A 27,768-nucleotide genomic window follows, 5' to 3' on the forward strand; every position below is an offset into this window, starting at 1 on the left:
CTTCTGCCTCTTCCAGCGGGGACGCCCCCTCTTGCCTCCCCACGGAGCCCAGACCTCGGGGACCGAGACCGGGTCGCCGGGCCGCAGGTGGCTGGGCGGGAAGCCCGACGGGCCCAGGGTCGCCGGCGGCGGGCAGGGGAGCGGGAGTGGGGGGGGGCGGGGGCGGGGTGGGGGGGTGCCCTCCCCGCAGGCGGGCGCGCGGCTGGCCGAGGGGGCGGGCCCAGGCCTCCCGCGCGCCGCCACCGCCCCTCCAGCCGCCTCTTCGCTCCGCCAGTCGGCGCGACCCAGGTGCCGGCGGGCAGGAGGCGCCTGAGGATGTGCGGCTGGCCGCTGCTCCTGCTTTGGGGGCTGCTCCCCGGCGCAGCGGCGGCGGGGGGATTGGGCCGGGCCCTCCCGCACCGCACCCTTCTCGACTCCGAGGGCAAGTACTGGCTGAGCTGGGGCCCCCGGGGCGGCCGGCTCGCCTTCCGCCTCGAGGTGCGCACCGCCGGCTACGTGGGCTTCGGCTTCTCGCCCACCGGGGCCATGGCCGGGGCGGACATCGTCTTGGGCGGCGTGGCCCACGGGCGGCCCTACCTGCAGGTAAGCGCGTCCGCTCCGGGAGCCCGCCCCGCCGAGCCGCGTCCCGTCTCCTCCCGCCCTCGGGGCAGGCGCGAGTGCAGGCGCCCCCGGGGCCGCCCGGTGCCCTCCGCGGCCGAGGCTGGAAGCCTCCTGTAGCCCTACAGCCCGAACCCCGCACGCGCTCCTCTTGGAGGTCGGCTCCCGCGCCCTCGGAGCCAAAGGCGCCCGCGGCTGGACTCCCCGCCTCCGCCGCCCGGCCCCGAGTTTGCCCCCGGGGAAGCTGAGCACGGGTGACCCCGGGCAGCTTTCCGTCTCGGAACACTTTCCTTTCTCCAGCGCCGCACTGACTAGATCCCCCGCATACACACCTGCCACGCATCCCGGTCCATCCGTCCTGGAAAGGGAGAACGACCTTTGGGGACCTAAGGAGAGGGCTATTAGGGTTGGAGGGAATTGGGGGCTTTAGCACTTTGCTATCTTGCTGTCTAGAACCAGGATCCCAGAATTTACCAAATCCCAGCCATTCTGGAGTCCCCAGGCGTGGAGCTGAGGTTCCCTGCCTCATCTGAGAGATGAACGAAAGGTCCCCAAGAACCGTTTAGGAACTTTGCTATTCTGGGAGCCCGTTAGGATGCCCATTCAGAGACCTGCAAAACTTACAGTTCCCCAGGCAAAATCCTCTATGAAGTGGGGAAACTTTTCACTTCTTTTAATGGCCAACCAAGTTAATTTGACAGCTGCCGATTTGCTATGAAAGAGTCGGAGTAGGCACGTTGCCTGTTCATAGATATCTTTATGAATGGGGGAGTGGGGGAGGATGGTGAGAAAACCAGAATGATTAGGTGGTTAGGTTTTCTGGACATCTTTGTTAATTTGATCTTCACAACTTTTGGGCGCTTTTCCATGGTTACATAATATGGTGAATATACTCTGTTACTTATAAATGTTCATCCCGAAATACTGCCCTTTGCTAAAAAGTCTTTTCTTCAAAATGAAAACTCCTTACCGTTCTGGCTTTGGGTTAAGGTTTTGATGATATTAAAATCAGTGCACTGGTTGAATACCAAAGCGCCTTTCTCAGTAATTTTATTTCCGACTTCTAAGTTTGATTTCCACAACTTTCTGACTGAGATGCCATCAGATTTTAACCCTAATTCTGGCACTGAGCTAGTAAATCTGGCTAGAAATAAAGAAAATGACTGTAATAAAAACTTCAAAACCATCCTGTTGTCTGTTTTTTTAAAAAATATATAAATTAATCCTTTCTCCCAAAATAAATTTACTACACCCCCAATAAATGAACTTTTAGGAGGACTATGCTTTGTTGAAGTCATTGATGTATAAATTTCCTCCAGCAGCATTTCAGACATCAAATTTGTAAACCAAGAATTTGATCGCAGGACAACAGGCCTCACTAGCTGAATAACTAACTCTCTTCTGATAATGAAGAAGAAAATATCTTCTTTAAATACCTAATTGAGCCAAGTCCTTTGTTTGTTTGTTCAGGGTGGGAAAAGTATGTTCTTTAACTATCTTTGCACGTTTTGTTGAGAAGGACTTGGAAAATCTGTAGTAATATCATAAAACAGGGTATACTTTAAAAGATAACTTGATATTGTCCCCCCTACAAAAAAGAGCAGCATTTCTAGAAAATCCATCCAATTTGATATCTAATGAAAGACCAAAAGTAGAGTCTTGTTTCAACATGCCATAATTGGCCCACCGCAAAAACAGACTTTGTTAACCACAGAGTTTCACACTGCTGGTGGTTCTTCATAAAGACTGTATAAAAATTAACTAAATGCTCTTTGGATTAACTTGGAGACATATGAATTTTCTCAAAATAATCAGTGAATACCTATCACTATGAGATAAACCTTAGAAATGGTCGCTTTCCTAATATATTTCATGAGCATGAAATAAGATTTTCCCCTCCATTTTTATTCCCAAGGAAATAAAATCGTTATTTTCATCTATGTATGATAATTTTTCTCTTAGTGGACTGACAAGCTTACTGTTCCCTTTCCTCCATCCTACTCATTCTAGGATGTATAAAATACACTCAGTTATTTTATATGGAAATAACTCATCAGTTATATGGAAAAGAAAACTGATCAAAACCTCTTTAATAAAATGAAAGACACCAAACACTAAAAATAAAAAAATATACCAGTTCCTTCTGGGTCATCCAGGCTAGGTGATTTTCTAAAACTTGAAATTGAATCTTTCTTCTAGAAACTATTAATTTGAGAGTCTTCATACAGTGGTATGTTAAGGAGCAACTACACCAAAAAGGTAAACAGGGTCCTTAAACAGTATATGTAATTCAATTAGTGGACTTCAGATTTCATGTAATTTTACTCCCAGTGAGAACAAACTTTGCAAGACAAAGCATTAGCTTCTGGGGCATCCAAGCATGTGCAGCAGCTGCTAATGGTTGGAGATGGCATCAGGCCACTGATAATACCCTACATTGACATCTGGGTCACCTCCCCTTGCAGCTTTCTTTTTTTCTATATATTTTATATCCTCCTTTCTTATTTAATTTTTAAAAACTTGACCTTCAGATATTTTTTTCTCTCATGATTCTGACTTCTATTTTCTAGTTATCTTAAACTTTCTTTTCAGTTGGATATTAACTCCTAGATAACTGTGTAAGAATAAATTCCAGCCAACCGGTAAAGAATTGTTGGTTAAAATAGATGCCAGAAACCCAAATGCTTATAGAGGTTAGACAGCAAGTATAAAAGAGTGATGGGCTTGATGCAATGCAACAGACAGTAGAGAGGATTGAGGGGAAAAGAGTTTTTGTGACTGAGTTACTGTTTTGTGGGAATGCAAATCAGGTATTGGCAGATCTTTTGTTTTTGCTTTTGGTTTTTTTGAGAGAAGATGGAAATTTAGATGTGTGTAAATAAAATCCGATTATGAAATACTGGCCACAATCCAAGTTTGTACAAAGCACCATGTAGAGCACATACATACACAAAATTTTCGTGGAGATAAGAGCCCATGGATAACTTAGTGTGGGGCCAAGAGGGAAAATGCCAAGGTTAGTAACGAATCGACCCAAATTATGAAAAGCCATGAAAGGCAGAGGGGCAGGTCCCATTTCTCTTCAGGCATGGCTTATTCTGTGGCAAGAAATGTCCACTGCCAGAGGGGGCCTTGTCCATTTTTTTTTAATCTATTGTATAACACAACACCCCAAAACATGTTTGCTTAATACAGTGACACTTAGTTGGCTCTCAGCTCTGCAATTCAAGGAGAGGCTACTTGATGTCAACTCCAAGGTGAGTGATTGGAATCATCGGAAGTCTCCCTCAGTCACTTGCCTAACTGGCGGCTGCTGTTGTCTCTTGGCTGGGAAACTTAGCTGGTCCTGTGGTGGGAGTGTGACCACTCAGCTTCCCCACAGCTCAGTGGCCCTGTCCCCATGGTGAATACCCTGAGAGGCCCAGGTAGAAACTAGATAGCAGCCTTTTATAACTTAACCTTTTTTTTTTTTTTTTTTTTTAAATATTCTTTTTTTTTTTTTTTAAAGATTTTATTTATTTATCAGAGAGAGAGAGGGGGAGAGAGCGAACACAGGCAGACAGAATGGCAGGCAGAGGCAGAGGGAGAAGCAGGCTCCCTGCTGAGCAAGGAGCCCGATGTGGGACTCGATCCCAGGACGCTGGGATCATGACCTGAGCCGAAGGCAGCTGCTTAACCAACTGAGCCACCCAGGCGTCCTATAACTTAACCTTTGATTCATCTTCGTTGTAGTCGTATCTCACTGTATTCAAGAGGGAACATGAGGTGGCACCTCAGGAACATGTCATAAGGAGGTCTCAGGGGAATAAAATATATGCGTGTGGCTGTCTTTGCAAAATACTTGCTTCCACACCCATCCCCACTGACTTGTCACAGTCTCCTTCCCACCACCACCTTTGAGCACCTGTCTACATGCATCTATTCTCTCTTGACACTACTGAGATTGGGAGACAATATTTACTTATTCACCTTCTTTCCTTTTACTCACACCACTCAGACGGAGTTAGTGAACAGTTATCCCACACTATTCCACACTCCCTGCCAATAAAGACTACAGAAGTCTACAACTCCCATGTTTTTCAGTGGTTGCCGATCCCTAATTCAGAGTCAGAGCCAGTGAGAATACCTCCAGAGGGCAGTGTGACATTTGCTAGTAGGTTTAGGTGAAAAATCAAGTTCTATTTCCTTGCCTCAAGGCTATAGGCCTGGCCACCCTTAAAACTCTACCCAGAGATGAGGCTTTATGGAAATTTGCCCCTGCCCAGTTTTTAACCCACTGACCCAAATGGGTATATAACCAGGTCTGATCAAAGGGGAAAGAAAAGAGAAACATGGTTGGGAAGTGAAGGTCTCAGCATCATCTATCAGAGATACCCTGTTGTGGAGGGTCTCACACTTGGGGTAATGTGACCCTTGGGATGCTGCTGTGGTCATTTCTGCACTGGCTTTCACAGGACTGCCTGGGGTGGGAGTGGGAAGCAGCCTTTCCTCTCGCCTTGGCTTTTGAAAACCTCACTATTTTGTCTCAATGAATTAACTCTCACTTCCCTGATGGATTCTTGTCCTTTCCTTGTACTTTGCCCCTTTTTGACACAGTGCAATCCCACCCCCACCCCAGCCACTTAGCAACTGTGAGTCCCCATTTGAGGAAAGTAATCCGGGTTGATGAATGCCTAGTTTGTGTGAGTTAGAGAAGAGGGCAGCATTGTCGGATGTGCCCGTTGAATTTGCACAAAAATTGATTCACTCTTCCTTTGGGGGTAGAAATCGCCAGTGAATGGAGGCTGAAACATATGTCATCATTTGTTACAGCCTTGCTCCCGGGCTGCCTCTATGAAACATTTCTGTGGAGGAGAAGCAAGTCTTCAGCAGCAGGGTAATTGCTGCGGGGCTGGTTCGCTGAGGAAGTGCTCGGAAATTGTGCTGTGATTTGAAATCACAGAAAACAGTGAGCATTCTTTGTGGTTAACGATGTGCTGCTTTTAAGCGCGTCCCAGCCAACGGCAACAAAGAAATGTTTGGAAAGCAAATTGAAAAGCTGTAAGGGAAAGATGAAGAGAGCGTACAACCCTGACACAGCTCAGCTGGGGCTTTGTTAAGAGATATTTATAAGTCTTCAGATTATGCTCCCCCACCCCGATTTCCAGATGACGAAGGGACCTCTCCAAGCGTCGTGCTTTGTGCATTAGTAATAAGGACACATGAGCCCGTGTAATGCTCCACACACGATACTCTACAGCTGTGTGGTTCTCCCTGGCAGAGCAGATGATTTCATAATGCCAGCCTGAGGAAACAGGGCAGACCTAAGAGCCACGGGAATAATGCACCTGAACTGCCCAATAAGTTCAGAGCTTCAAACTACCAATGGCATATTTCTGGGTTCTTGTAAGGGAAGGCAGAGTCCACTTCAAAGAAAATGAATGGTGGCTTACTGATTCACTTTTTTGTAATAGAGCCCTATTGCAATAAAGTTGCTGGCAAAAGGAATGAATTCATTATACATCAACATGTTTCTGAAAAATGTTTGATCCATATGAAAGAAAAAGACAAAACTTTGAGTATGGATGCCTTATGATGCTGTTTACCATAACTTTTTAAAAAACAACCAGTACAGAACTTTTAAATAGCCAGCTGGTTCCCCAGGAAACTTCTTCCCAATCTATGTCTTTTAAACTTGTTACAATCTAGAGTAGACCCCCCAAACAAACAAACAAACAAACATCCAAAAAACCCTGCTCATAAGGATAGCATATAGTGCATAGCAGAGAATTCCTCAAAAATAACTTCAAATGCATACTTTTTGTTAACTGTAAAGTTGAAATTATATATCTAGTGCTATACAAATAATGTATAGACCACATTTAATTTGCTATCGAGGCCTTTCCTCTTCATCTCGTGTAACCAAAAATTATGAGAAGACTTTAAACAGTTACTGCTTTTACAGGTTAGTGTTGCTGCTCTGTGTATTTACTTACTGCTCTTAGGAACTCAGGGTTCAGGGATGCCCGGGCTGGCTCAGTCTGCAGACTCTTGATCTCAGGGTCAGGTGTTTGAGCCCCACATTGGGTATAGAGATTGCTAAAAAATAAACAAACTTAAAAAAAAAAAAAAGAGCTCAGAGTTCAGTTGATTCCCCTCAGGGCTCCTAAGTTTCCCCACACCTCCAATTTTACATGTGAGAACCTGAGTCTTCTACACCTATTCAGTGGTATGGTGGCCATACAGATCAGCAGCCTGGATTCATTTCCTCTGAGTCCTGGTTTTTTTATTCTTTCTTCTTCTGCAAGTAAGCAGTAGTTTACATAAAAACATTCCAATTTTCTTTCTTAATAGTGAAAGAACATGTATAATAAATAGGTTTTAAAAGTGATCAGTAAAATAAAATCATAGTATTTCTCTTACTACTTCTGTTCCCCCATAAATGTCATAGACATACATTTCTATGGTATGATTTTTCATTCACTGAGTTCTTAGAAAATGCCATACACTATGATAAGTCCTTAAAGTATGTACTCTCATATAATGCTCACAATAGTCCTCTGAGGTCAACGTCTTATTCCTCCCATTTTGTGGATGTCCAAACTTGAGGCTACAGGTTACAAAGCAGGACAATAATTTGTGACTCTCACATGACTGAATAAAACACTTACCTATGGGCAGTGAATGTCGGAGTGGTCATTCAGTCATTTAACCAATATTGATTGAACTTTTATGTTCAAGTTCCAAATCCTAGGGACACAGCATTGAGTGAGATGAAGCCAGTGGTATCATGGAGCTCAGATTTTGGTGGGGGATAAACAAATAAATACATAAACCAGAAAAATACCAGGAAGTGCTGAGAATTAAAATAGCATGATGTGATAAGGGGAAACCATGTGGCTATTTCAGATTAGGGTGCTTATGATCAAGACCCAGAGAAAAACAAATGTCCCAAGTCTTAAAGGTTGTCTTTAGAGATTAATCACAGTGTTTACAACTCAAAACATTATATACTGTGAAGAAGGTTATCTGGCATGTGCATCAAAGAAGTTAGTAGACCTTGAATATAGGAAACTGCTTACCTGGAAGAAATATAATTAATGTTTTAACAAATGTGTCTGAACCACATAAGCTCTCTTTTCTGTTTCTGTGGTATTTCTACACAGATGTTTAGTAAGCTCCACTAGAGTCTTTCACGCTTTGATCTAGAGACTTGGTGATTTTATAGAAGTTTCTTTTTTAATTCTAGGTGTCAATGTTTTTCTCTTATACTCTGTTCTTTCTCATCTGCAACAATATTAGAGAATTAAAGAACTTGGAGAAGCTAGATCAGCAAAACACATGTGCCTGCAGAAGAGTTCCATCTTTCAGGCAATTGTTAAACGAAAACTCGGAAATCTCAGTTTGTTAGGTAAAACTAAATTGCTACCCTTTTCTCCTGGGCAAAGTGCATGCCCTGAAATTTGCTCATACAAGGGAACTCATGGTAGATGAAACCAGGTAGAAGCTAGGCCTCCTGGCACTTTGGACATCCAGATCCCTTTGGGCAGAGCCAAGATGGATTCATGCTGTGGCGGATGACAGTCTAGTGATGAACAGCGCGGCTAAGAGAACTGAGAACTGAGAAGATACTTCCTATGCCAGAAGTTCTCTGCACATTAACATCACTTGGGGGGGAGGGTCTTTAAAAAACTCCAAAGTCCGGGTAACTGCCCTCCCTCCCCCAAACCAGTTAAATTTCATACAGTCTCAGGGGGTGGGCATAGGCATTAATAAATTTTAGTTTCCCAGGTGATTCTGATCAGCAGACATGCTCAGGAACTACTGACCTAATGTGTTCAGGCTCTTTGATAGGAATCAGGTAGTCAACTCCTTTATGGACAACCTACAGAAAGCCTGGAAGATTCCAGGCATCTGGCATGGGGATGCAAAGGAGACTTCCATACAAAACCATTCAGAGTGTATTTGAAGTCTGATGTTGAAGCAAGGCCGGCAGTATGTCTGGATACGGGAAAATGTTTTATAAAATAGAGGAACAAACTGGATTCCCCTAAAATGGAAATGCTTCTAAGATGAGTTTGACATGTTATTGATAATTCCCAAGTACTTTCTTTCAGATTTACATGCTGAAACTAGAGTAGCAATGGAAGGAATGTGGGTAGTGGTGTATTTCAACATATCTCTCCTCTCCTAGCTTTCTATCATTTCTGTACACCTTTTGTCAGTTGGTCCTAGCTGTTGTATTTCTAGGCAACAGGAATATCTGCCCACACAGAGTCTAAAATTCACAAGTTATATATGGTTACAAGGCATCAAAGGAACATTAATAAACAAAAGTTTCAGATAATTCTCAGCCCGCATTTAAGCCAAGAAAAATGTTCTACTTTAAAATCTTTTATTAGAATTAATAGTAACAAAAGGGACTCCCTGTGTATTAGGAAAAATTCTCAAGTGTCTTTCCAGTTACGTAAATAGACATCCTCTCTCTTCCTTCCTCTGTTCTCCGAGGTTACTAGTAAGCAGTGAAATGCCCTGAAGTTACCACTGCAGAAGGGAGAGGAGGAATGGTAGTGGAGTGGTAGATAATTAGTATTTTATTAGGGTATGGATGGAACATTTACAAGTTGGTGACTGTCCACGTTGCCACATCTTCCCGAGGTACCAGACAGCAATTCCATGTGCATGACAGGTCCTCAAGAAGTGCTTGTAGAGTAACTGAGGAACACTTAAAAGCAGGAATTCTTGGTGTAAATCCGGCACTGCTTGCTGCTTATTGGATGTTGGGTCCCTGCAAACTCCTTAGCCTCTCTAAGTGAGTTTCCTTTATGAAGAAGGGACTCCTGATATCTAAAGCATGGGGTTTTGATGAGAATTAAATGGAATTTAATTTTGCTTAAGAAAGCAAACTATGTGGCACATTGAAAGTACTTAAATACAAGATACTATTATAATTGGTCAAGCAATTAGTGAAATGTCAGAATTAGCGGGAGATGACATGGAGACAAATGTGGCAGCTTTTCAACGTGGGGAAAAGGTTTATGTGCTCAATATAGAGATGGGGGATATTGATAGCAGTGTTTAAGAAAATTAGAGGAAAAACTATAAGCAATTGGTTTGTGAATACTTTGCTGTCATTAATGACCGGAGACCAGCATAGTTTCAGTAAACACAGGTTACATTAACAAGACTGCATTTTCTTTTGCATTTAGTTTGCTGGACTTGTGGTTGGAGTATTAAGTACATGGCACATCGGAATGATAATAAGGCAATTGGCAGAGTTTCTCATTTCTTGCATGAGATGGACAAAAAAATTGAATTAGGCATAATCATGGATATTTAAACATTCATATCGAAAATACGTTGATAACAGACTGGTTACATTGGACTACAAGATGAGGACTCAAAGATGGTAATGTAGTAAAAGAATGAAAAGAAACTAAAAGTTAAAAATTCACTGACAATACACATAGAGTTAAACACCTGGTTAAAAAATTAATTGTGTATATATAAAATGTGTAAAATTGAACTTAATTAGAATTCATATGGAAAAGTTCTAAATATTAGGTCATTTTAAACTCAGAATATGTGCTGGCTAAACACATAGATGCAATATTAGCCTATAAACTCTACTGTTTACATGAAGGGAGGTAATATTGTCAGAGTACTCTGTACTAGGCTAATCACATCAGAAGGTAACTTTCAGAATAACATTTTTAAGAGATCTAAAAGAGGATTATAAACATGATTGAAATCTCTGGAAGCTGGGATTCCCTGGGTAATGGGAAAGAACTGTCAATGTTTTGCCTGGAGAAAGTGATTAAAAAGATGTGATCATTTTTTTGTTTTTGTTTGTTTGTTTGTTTGTTTTGAGTAGTGGACAGTATTCCTCAAAAAATATGGATTTGATGCTCTCTGTTAGGCTCCAGAAGGAAAAGAAAAGACCCAATTAATACATTAAAGAGTAGAAGATTTTATTTAGTTCAGTATAACATACATTTCTGACAATGAGAGGTCTTGAAATTGAATGAGTTGCTTTGTGAAGTTGTAAATTCATGAGCTTTTCAATAGAGGTATTAAATACTGTATAATCATCTCTTTAAAAATATTTCTGAGAGAGGAGCATCTGGGTGGCACAGTTGGTTGAGCGTCTGACTCTTGGTTTTGGCTCAGGTCATGACCTCAGGATCATGAGACGGAGCCCTGCATTGAGCTCCAGGTGCAGGGGGGAATCTGCAAGAGATTCTCTCTCCCTCTTCCTCTGCCCCTCCCACATTTATGTTCTCTCTCTCAAAGAAATAAATCAGTCTTCAAAAAAATTTTTTTTGGAGAGAATTCCTCCTTTGGTAGGAGCTGAGATCAGGTGACTTTCAGGCTGTCTTCCAGCTTTAGTGTGATATTAAAAATAACACATTCATGCTTTTAGATTATTCAAGAACTCAATAGAAAAGAAGATATTAGTAACTATATTGGAAACTGTCTATGTTGTTTTTCACTCTGTCTCAGAAGTTGTCCTGTCTCTGTGTGTACTGTCCCATTACAGTGGGTATGGGAGCATTTCATCTTCCTACTGTGTATATTTCAGTATATTTGAATTATGTGTCATGAATGTGTAATTGAAATCTGAAATTTAAAATCTGAATTTAAAAAAATGCTTTCTGACTTGTATATACTCAGAAGAATTTGGAGGGCTTCAAGAGGGAAGATGATTGTGAAGTTGGTGAGTTTCTGAAACTTGATGGTGACCTTATTTTGATTTATCTCCTCCCAGTCTGCATATTCTCGGTCTCCTGACCTTCCCACCCAGAATGATGTCTAGGTAGGCACCTCAAGTTTAACCTCGTTACCCTCAACATCTTTCTTTCCCAGCCTTCCCAGTCTTAGTAAATGGCACCTCCTGGTAGCTCCAGTCAAAGCTTAGGAGTCTTTGTTTCACCTTCTCTTTCCTTCACCCCACATATGAAATACATCTTCAGGTTCTGTTGACTTTTCCTCTAAGCTAAGTAAAAAACCTGCCTCCTTCCCTTCAGTTTTACTATGACCAATCATTCACAGACCACCCGGACACTGAATGACAGCCTATCTCTCTTTTGTTTTTTTCCCTTTAAGATTTATTTATTTATTTGGGAGGAGAGAGAGAGAGCGTGCACACACGTGTGCACTACTGGAGGCAGGGGCAGAAGAAGAACTTCTTAAAACAGATTCCCCTGAGCTTGACCTGGGGCTCAGTCTCATGACCCTGAGATCCATGACCTGAGCTGAAACCAAGGGTTGGTCGCTTAACTGACTGAGCCACCCAAGTGCCTCATGACTCCTGTCTTCTGACCACCACTCTTATTCCTTCTTGTCATCCTCTACATGGTAACCACAGTAACACACACACACACACTTTTTTTGTGTCAATCAGAATATGTCACTTGCTGCTTAAAGCTCAAATGACTTTTATATAAGCTTCATATTAAATTTGAACTCCCTACACAACCTATAAGGAATCATAAGTTCTGGGACCTCCATTGATCTCTGTTCATCTCTCTTGGGCGCCATATAGTTCAGCCACCTGGCTTTTATTTGCTTCCTCAAACCGGATGCCCACCCCTGTTCAGGTCTTTTCTCATTGCTGCCCTCTCTTCCCGGAATCTGCTTCCTCCATAACCTCTTTTGTTTGGCTCATAATTGTAGTTTATTTCTCAGAGTAAGTATCATTTTCTCAGTAGTGACTTTTCTAGTCACTCAGCCTGAAGGCTTTCCAGTCACTCTCTATAATCTGTTTTGTTCTTTTTTAAGTATTCATTATCTAAACATTTTGATTATATATATATATTTTAAATTTTTATTTATTTTTTAAATTTCTTTTCAGTGTTCCAGAATTCATTGTTTATGCACCACACCCAGTGCTCCATGCAATGCATGCCCTCCATAATACCCACCACCAGGCTCATCCAACCTCTCACCCCCCGCCCCTCCAAAACCCTCAGATTGTTTTTCAGAGTCCACAGTCTCTCATGGTTCATCTCCCCTCCAATTTCCCCCAACTCACTTCTCCTCTCCATCTCCCCATGTCCTCTGTGTTATTCCATATGCTCCACAAATAAGCGAAACCGTATGATAATTGACTCTCTGCTTGACTTATTTCAATCAGCATAATCTCTTCCAGTTCCATCCAAGTTGATACAAAAGTTGGGTATTCATCCTTTCTGATGGAGGCATAATACTCCATAGTTTATATGGACCACATCTACTTTACCCATTTGTCCATTGAAGGGCATCTTGGTTCTTTCTACATTTTGGTGACTGTGGCCATTGCTGCTATAAACATTGGGGTACAGATGGCCCTTCTTTTCACTACATCTATATCTTTGGGGTAAATACCCTGTAGTGCAACTGCAGGGTCATAGGGAAACTCTATTTTTAATTTCTTAAGGAATCTCCACACTGTTTTCCAAAGTGGCTGCACCAACTTGTATTCCCACCAACAGTGTAAGAGGGTTCCACTTTCTCCAAATCCTCTCCAACACATGTTGTTTACTGTCTTGTTAATTTTGACCATTCTAACTGGTATAAGGTGATATCTCAATGTGGTTTTAATTTGAATCTCCCTGATGGCTAACGATGATGAACATTTTCTCATGTGTCTGTTAGCCATTTGTATGTCTTCTTTGGAAAAGTGTCTGTTCATGTCTTCTGCCCATTTCTTGACATGATTATCTGTTTTGTGTGTGTTGAGTTTGAGGAGTTCTTTATAGATCTTGGATATCAGCCCTTTTTCTGTACTGTCATTTGCAAATATCTTCTCCCATTCCGTGAGTTGCCTCTTTGTTTTGTTGACTGTTTCCTTTGCTGTGCAGAAGCTTTTGATCTTGATGAAGTCCCAAAAGTTCATTTTTGCTTTTGTTTCCTTTGCCTTCGGAGACATATCTTGAAAGAAGTAGCTGTGGCTGATGTCTAAACATTTTGGTTATATTATTATTAAAAATAATCTTTAAATTGTCAGCTTCCCCCTCCCCACAACTAAACTATAAGTTTGATCAGAGTATGGACTTTGCATGCTATCCTGTATAGTTATGTGCTTTTAGCCCTACAATAGGGGCTGAGGAATACTAGTTGCTCAATGAAATTTGTGTTGGAAGAAAGGAGAAGGAAGGGAAGAAGGAAGGAAAGAAAGGAGGGAGGGAGAGAAGGAGGAAGGAAGGAGCCAGTTTTCTTCTCAAAATTTACTTCTTGTGTATAGTGGTCATGGGTAGTTAAGAGAAGTCCTCTAAAATGTTAAAAAACTAAGATGGGGGATTAAGATGAAGGTAAAATAATATCTTATTTCTATGATAAAACCTGAAATTGCTTGATTCCCCCATTGGTATTTATTGTTAACCTAAAGAATAAAAATGTTAATTTTATATTCTATCTCTGATAATTCTATAATTATAGCAAAGTATTAAATTACTGTATGTGAAAACTGAACTGAGATGATTGGCTGTAGGGGAAAATGCAGGATGTGTATTTTCAGAAGGTGGCACTTAAAGAACAAACAGATTGCTCAGGTGGGCCCCTTATTGGAACGCAAGCCAACAGGGTTCCTATTTTGGTATTCCAGTAGCTATTTAACAGATCCCTTATTAGACCTAAAGAGTTTCAGTTTTATCTGAAGTGGTTTCTAGAAGGCAAGCTCCTTGTGTTTTGACATTCTGCCCTGATTTCTAAGATTAGTGAAGAAATATCTTATTAAAACCAGCTTACCCTGAAATTTGAAGGTTATGTTTATATAGTTTGTTTATACAGCTTATGAATTTTGGGGATCAAAGATTCTCTTTAACACAAAAATATTTATTATTACACTACCAATATTATTAAACCACTGTAATACTTATAGAAATTGATATCACAAACAGAAATGTTTGAAGTCACAAGGCTTTTGAGATTCAGGAAAAGAAGGAAAAACGACAAGCACCTGTTGAAGAAAGTGATGGCAGATGGTAACATTTTTCTCAAGGTTCCCCTGCAGCTGTGCTTACATTCAGTTTTCCAGGCTGAACCGGGTTTATTCATATCTTTTATTACACCCAGAAGAGTTTTTACTTCATCCTGCTTACCACAGTATCAGTCAAAGCTCTTTTCTGTTGCAGAGATTTTATTCAAGAGAGAGAAAAAAGACTGACAATGAGAAAGAACCAATTGAACATCTGTGTAATCATGTTTTTTAACAAGAGATCGTAGCAATCATGCCGATTTCCAAAGCCAGCTTTTGGATGTTAGTTTTAAAGTGGCAGTCAGGACAGTCAGGACTCGTGCTTATCATGCCAGGTGATAAAAGCCAACGGAGGTGAGGGTTGACTTACTTTTCTCTTGCTCTCCGCATTTTGAAATCTCAATGATATATTTCATCTTTTTTTTCAAAGCCTAGTGTTCAAAAGACAAAACATCCTGTGTGAACATGTTTCATTTTTATGACACAACTGCAGATTAACTTTACTGCTGAAATCTAATTATCAACTCAGATTTTCAAGGATAACAGGTAATATTTTATCTTTAAAAGGTAAAACAATGAAGCACCTGATTAAAATAATAATCCACAATAAAAAGCAGAAAATGATACCTTCATGGCAATTCCTACTAAAGTTAATCTTTTTTTGTTTTTAAGGTTATTTATTTATTTATTTGAGAGAGAGAGAGAGTGAGAGTACAAGCAAGGGACAGAGGCAGAGGGAGAGGGAGAAGCAGACTCACTGCTGAGCAGGGAGCATGATGTGGGGCTTGATCCCAGAACCCTGGGATCATGACCTGAGCTGAAGGCAGATGCTTAAAGCACTCAGCCACCCAGGCACCTTGAAGTTGATTTTTTTTTTTAAAGATTTTATTTATTTATTTGACAGACAGGGATCACAAGTAGGCAGAGAGGCAGGCAGAGAGAGAGGAGGAAGCAGGTGCCCTGCTAAGCAGAGAGCCTGATGTGGGGCTTGATCCCAAGACCCTGGGATCATGACCCGAGCTGAAGGCAGCGGCTTTAACCCACTGAGCCACCCAGGCGCCCCCTTTGAAGTTGATCTTAACGTAGATATTTAAGTTCAAATATGATTGAAATCCACGTAAAGGGGCGCCTCAGCATCAGGCTTCTTACTCAGCAGGGAGCAAGGTTTTCCCTCTCCCTCTGTTATTACCCCTGCTTGTGTGCTCTCTCTGTCAAATAAATAAAGAAAATTAAAAAAAAAATTCACATAAAGCCATTTAGCTAGAGTAACATAAGTTCACATTTCACTTTACAACATTAAAACTGAATAAATGTAAAGAATGACTTCTGCACATTGACATAATTAAAAGATCTTCAAATTTTATTTTTAAACTTTTACAAAATCTATACAGAATCATGAATCTTTGAATACTCCTCAATCCTCTTGTCCTCATAAAATCAATTTTTAATGACACTGAATTGGAGCCTATTTTTTTTTATTTATCAGTATTTTACGTTAATTTATACTATATGCACTATGTATCATACAATTAGATATTTATAATGGCTGCGGCATCTGACCCTGACTGTGAGAGTGCACTGTGATCAGTATTCCTATTTTTATTGTAAAAGTGCTGGAATATTGAGCACTATAGGAAGATGGCTGAGAAATGGCCTTTACCACGGATGCTCAGTAGAGATGTATCTGATTGTATTTGCCAAATGGGACCTGGAATGGGGGCAAAGATGTGTCATCCTGTTCTAACTGTAAAGGTCAAAATCAGATTGTCCAAGTTATCTCGGGGAATTTCATAAACATAAGTACTATACAGTCTGGCTTTGTGACTATACATTTGTAGATTATATTATTGGTTTTCAGGCTCTTAACCGGTTGATGTTTTAATGTCAATTTCATTCTGCAGGGGTTTTCTGTGTTTTTTTTTTTTTTCCTCCAAGAAGATAATAGTACAAAATAATGATTCCATGTAATTATCCAGTCAGGTGACATGTAGTCCTTTATCAAACTGTCAGGAAACTGCTAAACTCACTGAGCAGTACTTTATTGGATTTACCAATCTGCATGAAGGATTTTCAAGATTGACTATTCTTTGGGTGACTTGCTTTCTTTTCATCTCTTCTTTCCTCCCTCCCTTCCTTCTTTTCTTCCTCCTGGCAAGAACAGTTGAATGATAGGGAATTTGGGACTCAGATTTTTTTTTCTTTAACCTCTTTCTCTTTCTGGCGTACTTCATTGCACTTTTAAGGTTTGCCATATACCATTTTCTTTATTTTAAAATATTGACCCCATTAAGACTGTGTTGGGTTCGTTCATGTATTTTCTTAATACAGGTTGAAGGAAGAAAGAAGGTGTTGGGAGGGAATAATTTTATTCCCCTGAGTGAAACTATTTCCATACCACCAAGATGTTCATATAGGATGATGGCTCCTGAATTAGCATTAGAGGAAAAATTTATAATTTATAATTTATTAATTATATAATAATTTATATAATTAATTGAAATAATGATTTTAAAATAATAATAATTTAGAATTAGCAAGAGGAAAGCAGGATGCTCCTTTAAAACTATACATATTTAATAAGCATCTGCAGTATGCAAGTAACTCAGGATATAAATTCACAGGAGAAAACATTCTGAAACATGGTTTCTCTCTCTTAGATCTGGGGGGTTTTTTGTGGGTTTTTTTTTGCATTTTTTTGTTATTGTTTTTGCCTTATTTCTTTAAAATAGGTAGGAAATGCCCTTTAAGTGTAAAAAGATTTCAAAGAGCTGTTGCATGCATCAACTTTTTTTTTTTCTCTCTGAATGCTGATGTCAGTTTCATAAGATTCATGTCCATTTAGGGGCTAAAAGGTCACAAAAACGTTCCCAGATTTCAGGGCCAGATGTGTCTGCGTGGCAGATCATGCCAGCTCAAACTCCTGCTAGCATCTGGTTAAACACATTCCACACCGATTTTAACCATATGTAAATGTAATTGAGAACAATTGAGAAAATAATCCGTCTCTCTCTTTTTGTTCCATTTACAGCACAAACAACTATATTAAAGGTACAAATTTATAGCTGGATTGATAAGATTAGCTTTCTATTTCCAGGCAATTACTGCATGGTTGAGAAGATAATTTTTATCTAGAATATATTGCAGGTTCCATGAGAATGCAAAAGAGGAGTAAGGATTCTAAGAGGGAATGATCACTTCCAGTTGGAATGATCAAAGAAAACTTCATAGAGGAGCTAGAGTCATGAGTCTTGAAGAGAAGGAAGTGTTTCACTGGAGTTAAGTTTCAGTGAGTGGATTTAGTGGGGAGGATTTCTCAGTGGAGTAAAGAGAGTAGGGGGAATAGAGAAGAGTGTGAATAAAAGCTAGGAGAGAGCAAAAGGCAGAATTTGAGGGGAATAATAAATAGATAATAGAGACCATGTGGCAGGGTTAATGGTGACACTCTGAAAAACCAGTTTAGGCTGAACTGTAGAAAAACTTGAATCTAAATTATAGAACTTTGTACTATAGACCATTGAATAAAATACAGTGACACACTGAGAGTGATTCTGACATAAATAATACAGGTGATACTCTGAAGTGAGGTAGAAGAAGTTGTAATAGAGTAGAAGTAAAAGATGGGATATTTTTTCCAAGGAGGAACTGATAGGATTGTGGAAGTGTGAGTAACAGAGGAAGAAGTTAAAGAAGACTGCCATTTTGAATTTGGATAGTGGGAGAATGGCAGGATACTGAAAGAAATTTAGGAAAACAAGTCTTAGAGACAAAGGGTGGATACAATTTTGGTTATATTGCACTCTGAAATGATACTAAGACTTCCAAGTGGAGTTATCCAGTAGACTTTTAGATATGTGATACTGAAGGAAGGCAGTGATTGGAAATGCCTAGAGTAGATGAGATTCCCAAAGAATGAAATATGAAGACAGGAGATAATGTCAGGGACAGAATTTGATGTTTATGCTTAGAGAATGGGAATAGTAGAGATAAACTGTCAGAAGTAGTCAGTAGTGGGGCTGTCCAGAAGTGAGAAATGTGGACATCCTTGCCTTTTCCCCAAGACTTACTTGTCCCCAAACCTAGGGGAAGAATTTAGACTTTCATCATTAACTATGATGTTTTCTGTAGGATTTTTTAATGGATGCTTTTTATAAGGTTAAGAACGTACCCTTCTGTTTGCTGAGAGATTTTACCTTAAATGAATGTTTTAAATGGTTTTTCTGTATGTATTAAGATGATTCTGTGATTTCCTTTTTTAGACTTAAATGTAATGAATTGCATTGATTGATTTTATAATGTTGAACCAACTCTGCATGATAATGATATAGTATCCTTTTAAAAAAAATCACTAAATTCTATTTGCTAATACGTATTTTTGTAATGTCTTTGATTTTGATATCAGGGTAAGGCAGGCATCAAGCAATGATTTGGGCAGTGCTCTGTGGTCTTTATCTTCTGGAAGACTTTGTGAAGGGTTGATATTACCTCTTCCTTAAATATTTGGTAAAGTTCCAAGTGAAAGAAACTTGGCTTAGAATTTTCTTTGTAGGAAGGTTTTTACCCTTGAGTACACTGTAGGGCTGTTCAGAGTATCTTTTTTCCTTAATGAATTTTGCTGGTTTATGTCTTTCAAACTTTGCCTATTTCACATCTGAATTATCCAAGTTTCTTATGTCTAGGTGTACATAATATTATTAACTTTTTAATGCCTATAGAATCTAATGTAATATTTCCCTTTCATTTCATTTGCATCTCTTGTCTCATCTATACTTTATTTTATATATCTCTCTCCTGCTTTTCTTTTAGATTAGTATTTTTTTAATGATTCCAAAAAGTGAATATTATTTGGGATAGAAAGAAGGCAAGATATGAGCTGTCATGTATCATAACTGAAATTCTCTTAAAGTGAGATGCATGATCATAAGCTGAGAGTGGGGAAATACTGGCATCTTAAAGAGAGAGGATTCTAATATTTGTCTCAGGAGGCCTCCTGAGAATACAATAAGAGATTCACATGTGCATTTCTAAGCATTAGGAAGGGCCTAGCTCAAGAAAACATGTAACTGATAATACTATCTTGATAGCTAAGCTATGGTAGGCTCAAATCTGAAGACATGTATCAAAATAGGCCTTAAGAACTGGAGAATGTGGAGAAAATAAAATGGAATTACAGGGCTGCTTCACATTTCAGTTATAATAAAATCCATTCATGTTTCCCCCAATAAGTTTGAAGATAACCAGCATCTTTCAGACAATCACATGTTGCCAGAAGCCTAGATCTTTTACTTAACCATCACCTGTCTTTTCACAATATTGAACCCTCAGCAGTTGATGTAGCATAGATGTGCATGCAGTGGATCTTCAGGGAGACCTGAGTGAAGTTTCTCCCATTTTCTCACAGCTAAGTTATCTGAAACGTCAGAAAAACGTTGAATAGCTGAAGGAATTGTTATTGGTGAGTGAGAATAGAAGGAATGGAAAGTTGGCGAGCCAGCTGGATATTCTGTGGGATTAATGGGTTTGGAAACATATTTGCAAGACTGGGATAATTATTCTACTCTTCATTGCATTTTGTTTCGTGTTCTTTTTGTTTGCAAAAACTGTGACTGCTTGAGTCGTGACATGAAATGTGAACTCAGTATCAAGGCTCCGTTTATCCAAATCCCTCTCTGTCTCTGGACATTGGTATTTCACCCACATATTGAAAATCTGTGTGATCAAAAGTGGGAGGATCACAATATGACTGGAATACTTCATTTGAATTGTTTTCACAGTTACAACCGGTTCTCAGAATAAATATTTTGACAGCCCCCAACTTTAGCAGCAGCAAAGTAACGTTTCATGTAAAAACAAACAATCAAAAAAACCTTAAAGTAGATATTTTCTGTAGACTTCCCAGCAGCGGCCACTACAGCGTGTAATAGTGGAGAAGGATACAGACTTAAGTCAGACAGTCTGGCTTTGAATACTGGCTTTTCAGCGTCCCAACTGCGTGATCCTGAGCAAAATGCTTGACCTTCTTACGCTTTCGTATCTTTGTCTGTGAAAGAGGAAACTGGTTTTATCTCATAGACCTGATGTGAAGGTGGAAATGATTTAATGCGTGTGCACGTAATAATACACGCTTAAACCGAGCCTTGTGTGTGGGGTGTGCTCAGTGAGTTGTAGTTGCCGTGAGGGTGAAAAAGGGTTAGTTAGGCTCTGTGCATCACTGATAATGGGTTTAAAAAAATTTCGGGATGTCAAATTTACACATACTCGATAGCTACCTCAAAAAGGTACTAGGAATAAAAATGCCAGATGTCATCCATTTGAGTGTGACATTTACCATTTAAGGTTTTTTCCTGGTGTACTTTATTTATTTATTTATTTATCTAAGCGTAGTGATCATTTCTTCAAATGCAATTTTAATGTTAGGAAAAAAATAATTGTAATTATGTTTCAGCATGCATTTTTGAAATCAGCCTTTTATGGCTCATTAAAAATAAAATATTCTCATGCACAGAAAGGCCAGGACAATTAAGGCCAACTTGGTGTCTTCTAGAAGTGATGAGAATTAGCACCATGAGTTTTATAATACAGTAATATATTAGTAAGGGCCAAGTGGTAAGATAGTAGGCAAATGGTAAAATAGGGTAAGTAAATGGTATATGGTCTAGGGAAATATTTTGGATAAAAACCAAACTGCATTGGAAAAGGGGAAAGGAAATTAGCATTAAATGGGCAGTAATCCATTGTAGGCAATTTCCCCTCATTTCTTTATCTTTCAAAATCCATAAATAGGTATGTATTATCCCCCCTTTTCACTAATGTTAGAACAAAAGCTCACAGAGTTTGACTTCAACAATTCTCCGAGGCTATTTAAGGTAGAGCCAGGGGTCAGGTTCTTGCCATTTCATTTCAAAGCCCACGACCTCTCTGTTGCATTTGTCTGCCTCCCAAAAGTTACCACTGATTAAGTTTAGTACAAAAATCATCGCTAATCCATATAAACAAAATTTCCCCAGTTTTTCAATATCTTGTAATTCAATGAGTTTAATTTCTTTCCGTTCTTTTCCACTGCATTTCATTTTAATGAGCATTGGGTATTACAGCACATACTGAAATGACCTGTATCCTTAGCTGGGGCCTCTTTGCTTTTAGGAGCGGTGATGGGAAGCCCCAACTGGGATAACAGTGGAAAAGGGCTTTCCTTGGGTTGGTTCTACATGGGTTGGTTCTATCTTTGTCCCAATCTAGTCAATTCACTTTGGAGCAAGCTGTTTCACAGTGTGGAAGTTCCTCTTTTCATTTGTATAATGACGGAAAAGTACTAGGTGATCTTTGATGTCTGTTTACTCCATCCCTTTCAATGCTCTATGATACCATAAATCCATATCACATTTTCCCAGAGCGCCTGAGGTCCAAATACGATTCAGTTTCATAGGGAACTGATTTCCTAGTTGGGATACTCCAGCTCCTTGAAAACTCCCAGGACTATAGAAATGACTGTAGATAGAGGACTTTGTAATAAGCAAGCCCCAAATCACTTTTTTAAGGTCCTATAAATATTCCTAATCTAAATTCTTTTCACTCTGAATCTGGGATGTCCTAATTTTCTTTCCCATATTTTCCACAGGATTATTTTACAAATGCAAATAGAGAGTTGAAAAAAGATGCTCAACAAGATTACCACTTGGAATATGCCATGGAAAATAGCACCCACACAGTAATTGAATTTACCAGAGAGCTGCATACATGTGACATCAATGACAAGAGTATAACGGTACGGAGCCTATGTGAGAATGCATGCATGAAGATACTGTGCATTTATGGTTGTGAAACACTGCAGAATAAAAGGAACAAATATTTAAAAATAACCTTTGCAAACAAAGTCACACAGTCTGTTTTAGAGTACCTTTGAAATCTTTTTAGAAACCACAGAAAATCTAAGACTATACATTTGAAGAAAGCCATTTTTGTTTTGAATCTCACATTTTGAAGGGCCATTTAAAGTGAGTGTGATTTTATCTGTAAGAGTTCTAGCTTTTTCTATATCAAGTTGGAGAATCCACAATAGATAAAGGTTGGAAAAAAATATATTACACAAGAGGGGATGATGATGCTGAATATCAGGGCATAATTCACCTGATTTGTGACTGGTTCATTTTTGTAAATTTCTAGAGTCGAGATGAATAGCAGATTGATTAAAATTGCTACCAACATTTTATACAAGATTTTTTATTGTCAGACTTCATGCAAACATTAATATCTTTATGCATATGCAAATTGAATATTTAGACAGTATATAATTCATGTGGTACTTAGGAAGTTTCATGAATTTCTTGGATCGATTTCATTCTGTATAGATCAATCAAATTATCTTTTTTATTTGATAAAGCTTCAAAGATGGGAATGTAAAAATCTGAAACAGTTTTGATTAACATTTAGTGTAAAGAGTCAAAGAGGAAGAAAAAGAACACATGCAAAGACATGGATCACTTTTTATGTAATAATACAGTGCAATTATACTTTAATTGGAAAAATAATTATAGTCATTTGACATATTAAGAAAGAATATAGCTTTTAAAATAAATAGCTTTTGCTTTATTATTTATTTTCAAAGTTCTTATTACAAAGATCTGGCAAAAACACCTTTATCTGTGGGAGGACTGAACAATTTCTTCACACCTCAGCAAGCCCTCCCCCTCCCTACTCCAGCTCCCCTTGGGCAATCTCTTGTTTGCTAAATGGAAACCAATTTCACCTGACAGTACTTTCCCTCATTGGGACACCCTAGTCCCTTGGAAATTCCCAGATTCATAAATGACTAAAGCTAGATTCTAGGATAATAAACCCCAAATCAGAAATTCTTCCTGTGTTTGCACTTTCTGTCAGTTCATACACATGACCGGGCTAGTGCCTAGGAAAAATATATTATGAATGTAAAGGTACTGATCTGGAAAGTCGTTTTAATTTTCATTCTGTTTATTTTCCCTAAAATGTTGCATGGCATAAAAACAGGTTTTAATTTTATAGAATCTTGCATCTGAACAGGAGTATTTGCTTGGTAACTACGAGTTGCTAGTTTGCAGACCTGGTGTGAAGATTATTGACTGTTGTCATGCGTGTGAAAGGATAACCACGGAGTCCGTTGTTCTTTGCTCTCTCAGAAGACATAATCTTGTGTGCTGAGAGAGACTGTTTCTTCCAAAAAGAAAGCTGTCTATTTGGAAACTTAATGACTTAATCAAATTGACAATTAATCCTAGAGACCATACTGAGGACTCCAAATGTCATTACTCTCTTTTCTTCACGTCTCTATCTGGCTTCCAATAGAGTTCTCTACACTCAGCTTAGTGGTTAGGACAGGGCTCTCATGAGACGTAATGATACCCCTGTGTGATCCCTAGGAGAGCACTGTGAGAGTGATCTGGGCGTACCACCATGAAGATGTGGGAGAGGCCGGCCCCAAGTACCATAACTCTAATCGTGGCACCAAGAGTCTACGACTGTTGAATCCTGAGAAAACCAACGTGTTATCTACAACCTTACGATACTTTGACCTGGTGAATCAGGACGTAAGTTTTTTCAGGTTTTATGGCTGGAAGGGTGGGTTTATTGAAATCGTGTAAGAGTTTTTAACTTACACTGCTGTGTTTAATAGTGTGACTTTGTGTTCCCTTCCCCTTTTTATTAAGACAGGTCCCCATCCCAAACAAAGGTACAACTTATTGGTGCCAAATGTTTAAGATTCCTGTGTTCCAAGAAAAGCATCATGTAATAAAGGTATGTGACTCAATCACAGGCTAAATTTAATATGTATGAATGAAGGAGAAATTGTTGTCAAAATGAAAATGACTAAAAAATTGAAATGATTTTCAAGTATGTGAAAGTTATTTCAAGAACAAAGAACTGGCTTATCTGACTCACACCCTGTCTTGGGAGTCACTGAATTTAGAGAGAAATCTTGGATTGTAGCTGGGATTTTGATTTTTGTCTCCTAATTTTACATTTTAAGCTAAAAGTTGGGGGATTCGTTTGAACACTGCTAGTTATTTCTCTTTTCTTTTTTAAAAAAGATTTTTTTTATTTATTTATTTTAGAGAGAGAGCGCATTCACGTGGGCACATAGGGTAGGGTAGGGAGGAGTAGAGGGGGAGGGAAAGGATTAAGGGGGAAGAATCTCAAGCAGAACTCCATGCTCGGTGGGGAGCCTGACAGGGGTGGGGGGGGCTCAGTCTCTCAACCCAGAGATCATGACCTGGGTCAAAATGAAGAGTCGGGCACTTAACTGACTGAGCCAGCCAAGCACCCCAACACTGGTTATTTCTTAGGCAACATTGTACAGTTGGAATTGCTGGAGTTTCCATTTAAATAATACATTTGCATATCAATAAGTTATATACAGGAAGATTACATTCCCCACCAATATTGTTTAAAAATGTCTGCTTCATTGTAAATATTGGATATTGTCAAAAAAATGTTTTTTATAGTGATTTTTTTTGAAAACAGGAAAATGAGTGGATTCCCACAACATTAAAAAATTCAGAATTGGGTAAGAAAGAAGCCCACTTTGCCTGTGGCTTCCCACCTCTACCAGAAATAGTCTCCCAAAACTTTTGCATGTGGTTAGTGAACGAACAAGTATTTTTGAGGGATTACACGTCCTTGGCTCTGTGCTAGAAAGTGGTAGTTCCACAGAGCCTGAATATATAGCCCATGCATTCGAAGAACCTGGGAGAAGTGTCCTAGACACAGGAAAGAAGAACATAGAATTCAGTCGTGATACAAATGCTCTAAACATTCAGAAAGCCGACGTCATCCGCTTTTCGCCAGCCCCCAGACCATGTAACAAGGCAGTGTGGATGTGAGAAAGGAGCAAACCTGTAGATTCTAGAATCCAGAAGGAAGTATATGGGCTCGACTCACAGGTTGTTTCTTGAACTAATTTTGTGCTCTCAGGTAAGTAGTGCTGGGGTAATGCCCTGGCTTCTTCGTCTGTAAAGGGTGATCCATTGTAACACTGCCCTGCTAACCTCAAAACATTTTGGCAGAAATGGAAACACTGAGTACATTCTATAACGTGAATTAAATTTGTTAATTACTAATATATTTGTCCAGAGGCACAGAGCTGGCTTTTGTTTGTACATATGATTCATAACTACTTACAGAGACAAGAGGGGCAGGTTGAGGGAATGTTTATTGAATTACTAAGTAGTCCTAAATATTTGTGGAGTATTTTTGCAATTAGAAGACTTCAAATGAGACACTTATTTCTGTGCAATGTTATTTTCTGTTTCCTCCATGTGCCTTAATACTGTGCCTAAGGCCAGTATTATGCCAGTGAAAAGCCTTTCTCAGGAAAGAGAATGGTATATTTATATATACTTTGTGTCATATTGTACTGTGTGTCATTTGCAGTAAATTTAATGGGAACTCAGCTTAAGGGACAAATGTAAAAAACTATAGGGTCAGAAATGAAAGCAAATGTTTCATAAAATGGGTCCCTGATTCATTTTTCAGCAAATGTTAATTGATAGGATATGAAGCCCTTAACTACTTACATCAATGCATTTTTAAAAAAGATTTTATTTATCTATTTGACAGAGAAAGAGAGCACAAGCAGGAGGGAGAGCAGGGAGCCTGTTTTGGGGATTGATCCCAGGACTCTGGGATCATGACCTGAGCTGAAGGCAGGCGCTTAACCCACTGAGCCACCCAGGTGCCCCCATCAATGCATTTTTATTTTCAGTTGTTATTTTTTTTTTAAAGATTTTATTTATTTATTTGGCAGAGAGAGAAATCACAAGTAGGCAAAGAGGCAGGCAGGGGGTGGGGTGGGAAGCAGGCTCCCTGCTGAGCAGAGAGCCCGATATAGGGCTCGATCCCAGGACCCTGAGATCATGACCTGAGCTGAAGGCAGAGGCTTAACCCGCTGAACCACCCAGGTGCCCCTTTTAGTTGTTATTAATGTTAATAATTAAGTTGAATGAAAAACGAATTTGCTCTTAAGGGGAGTCAGTATATCTTCCAACTCTCGAAGTAGGACACTTACTCATTTTCCATCAAAGACATGATAACCATCTCATGGTTATCATAGTAATGCTCAGATATGTGGGCATGTATTAAGTATCTGGAGTTCTATAAGATGATGAAAGTTCTTTATTCCTAGCAAAAGGGGATTTGAGGGAGAGAGGAGTGGTTATACAAAATTTGGGAGCTGCAGGGGCAGAGGGTTGGTGGCTGGAACTTAAAATTCTGTTATTACTTAAGAATACCATTTATAGAATAGGTTCCCGAGCTTGTTAAACCCTGAAACATTTTAAAGGTTGTTAAGTATTATGAAACATTTTACTTAGAAATGAACTCAAGGTCTACAAAAAAGAGAAGGGGTGCCTGGCTGGCTCAATTGGGGGAGAATGTGACTTCTGACCTCTAGGTTGTGAGTTCGAGCTCCATGTTGGGTGAAGAGATTACTTAAAAATAAAGTCTTGGGGCACCTGGGTGGCTCAGTGGGTTAAGGCCTCTGCCTTCAGCTCAGGTCATGATCCCAAGGTCCTGGGATCGAGCCCTATATCGGGCTCTCTGCTCTGCAGGGAGCCTGCTTCCTCCCCCTCTCTCTTTCTGCCTGCCTCTCTACCTACTTGTGATTTCTCTCTCTCTGTCAAATAAATAAAATCTTAAAAAAAAAAAATAAATAAAGTCTTAAAAAGGAAAAAAACCCAAAAAGAGAAAAGAAAGCTCTAGTTAGAAAATAAATCCAAAATATTTAAATTGTAAAAATAGGGAAACCTGGGTGGTTCACTTGGTCAAGTGACTGATTTTGGCTCAGATCCTGATCTCAGGTTCCTGCCTCAGGGTCCCAGCTCAGCAGGCAGGGCAGTTGGTTTGAGGCTTCTTTCTCTCGCCCTGCCCCTCCCCCAACTGGCTCTCTCTCTCCTTTTCTCTCTCTCTCTCTCTCTCTCAAATAAATAAACAAATCTTGAAAAATAAAGATGATAAAAATAATTCAGGTTCTACATGTTTGGAGACAGTCTTAAAAAAGTTTTAATTTGTGGCGTATGCCAGTTTACAATAAAATTTTAATACGTTTCTGCAGTAGAATTCATAGATTTAATACCTATCTTGAGAAATTACCTAACTTCCATTGTCTTTCCCTTAGCAGAGATGATTTCTAGTAATTTAAGAAAATTGTATCTTCTTTTCACAGACTCAAAGACTCCTATGTTTTGAAAAGCCATGAGCTAGGTGCTTGT

At 39.5% G+C, this 27,768-nt stretch overlaps 1 protein-coding gene across 1 annotated transcript in view; it reads left to right on the forward strand.

The window, feature by feature from the left end:
* The first annotated feature begins 206 nt into the window (after positions 1-206).
* Positions 207-27,768, forward strand: part of MOXD1 (monooxygenase DBH like 1) — a 91,881-nt gene continuing 64,319 nt past the window's right edge. The window contains exons 1-4 of the mRNA XM_059177528.1: positions 207-582; positions 22,149-22,295; positions 23,923-24,090; positions 24,215-24,298. Of these exons, the coding sequence (XP_059033511.1) occupies positions 316-582; positions 22,149-22,295; positions 23,923-24,090; positions 24,215-24,298 (666 nt within the window). The 5' untranslated portion in view covers positions 207-315. The remainder of the gene's footprint in view (positions 583-22,148; positions 22,296-23,922; positions 24,091-24,214; positions 24,299-27,768) is intronic.

This window comes from Mustela lutreola, chromosome 6, assembly GCF_030435805.1.
Source record: "Mustela lutreola isolate mMusLut2 chromosome 6, mMusLut2.pri, whole genome shotgun sequence".
Lineage (NCBI taxonomy): Eukaryota > Metazoa > Chordata > Mammalia > Carnivora > Mustelidae > Mustela > Mustela lutreola.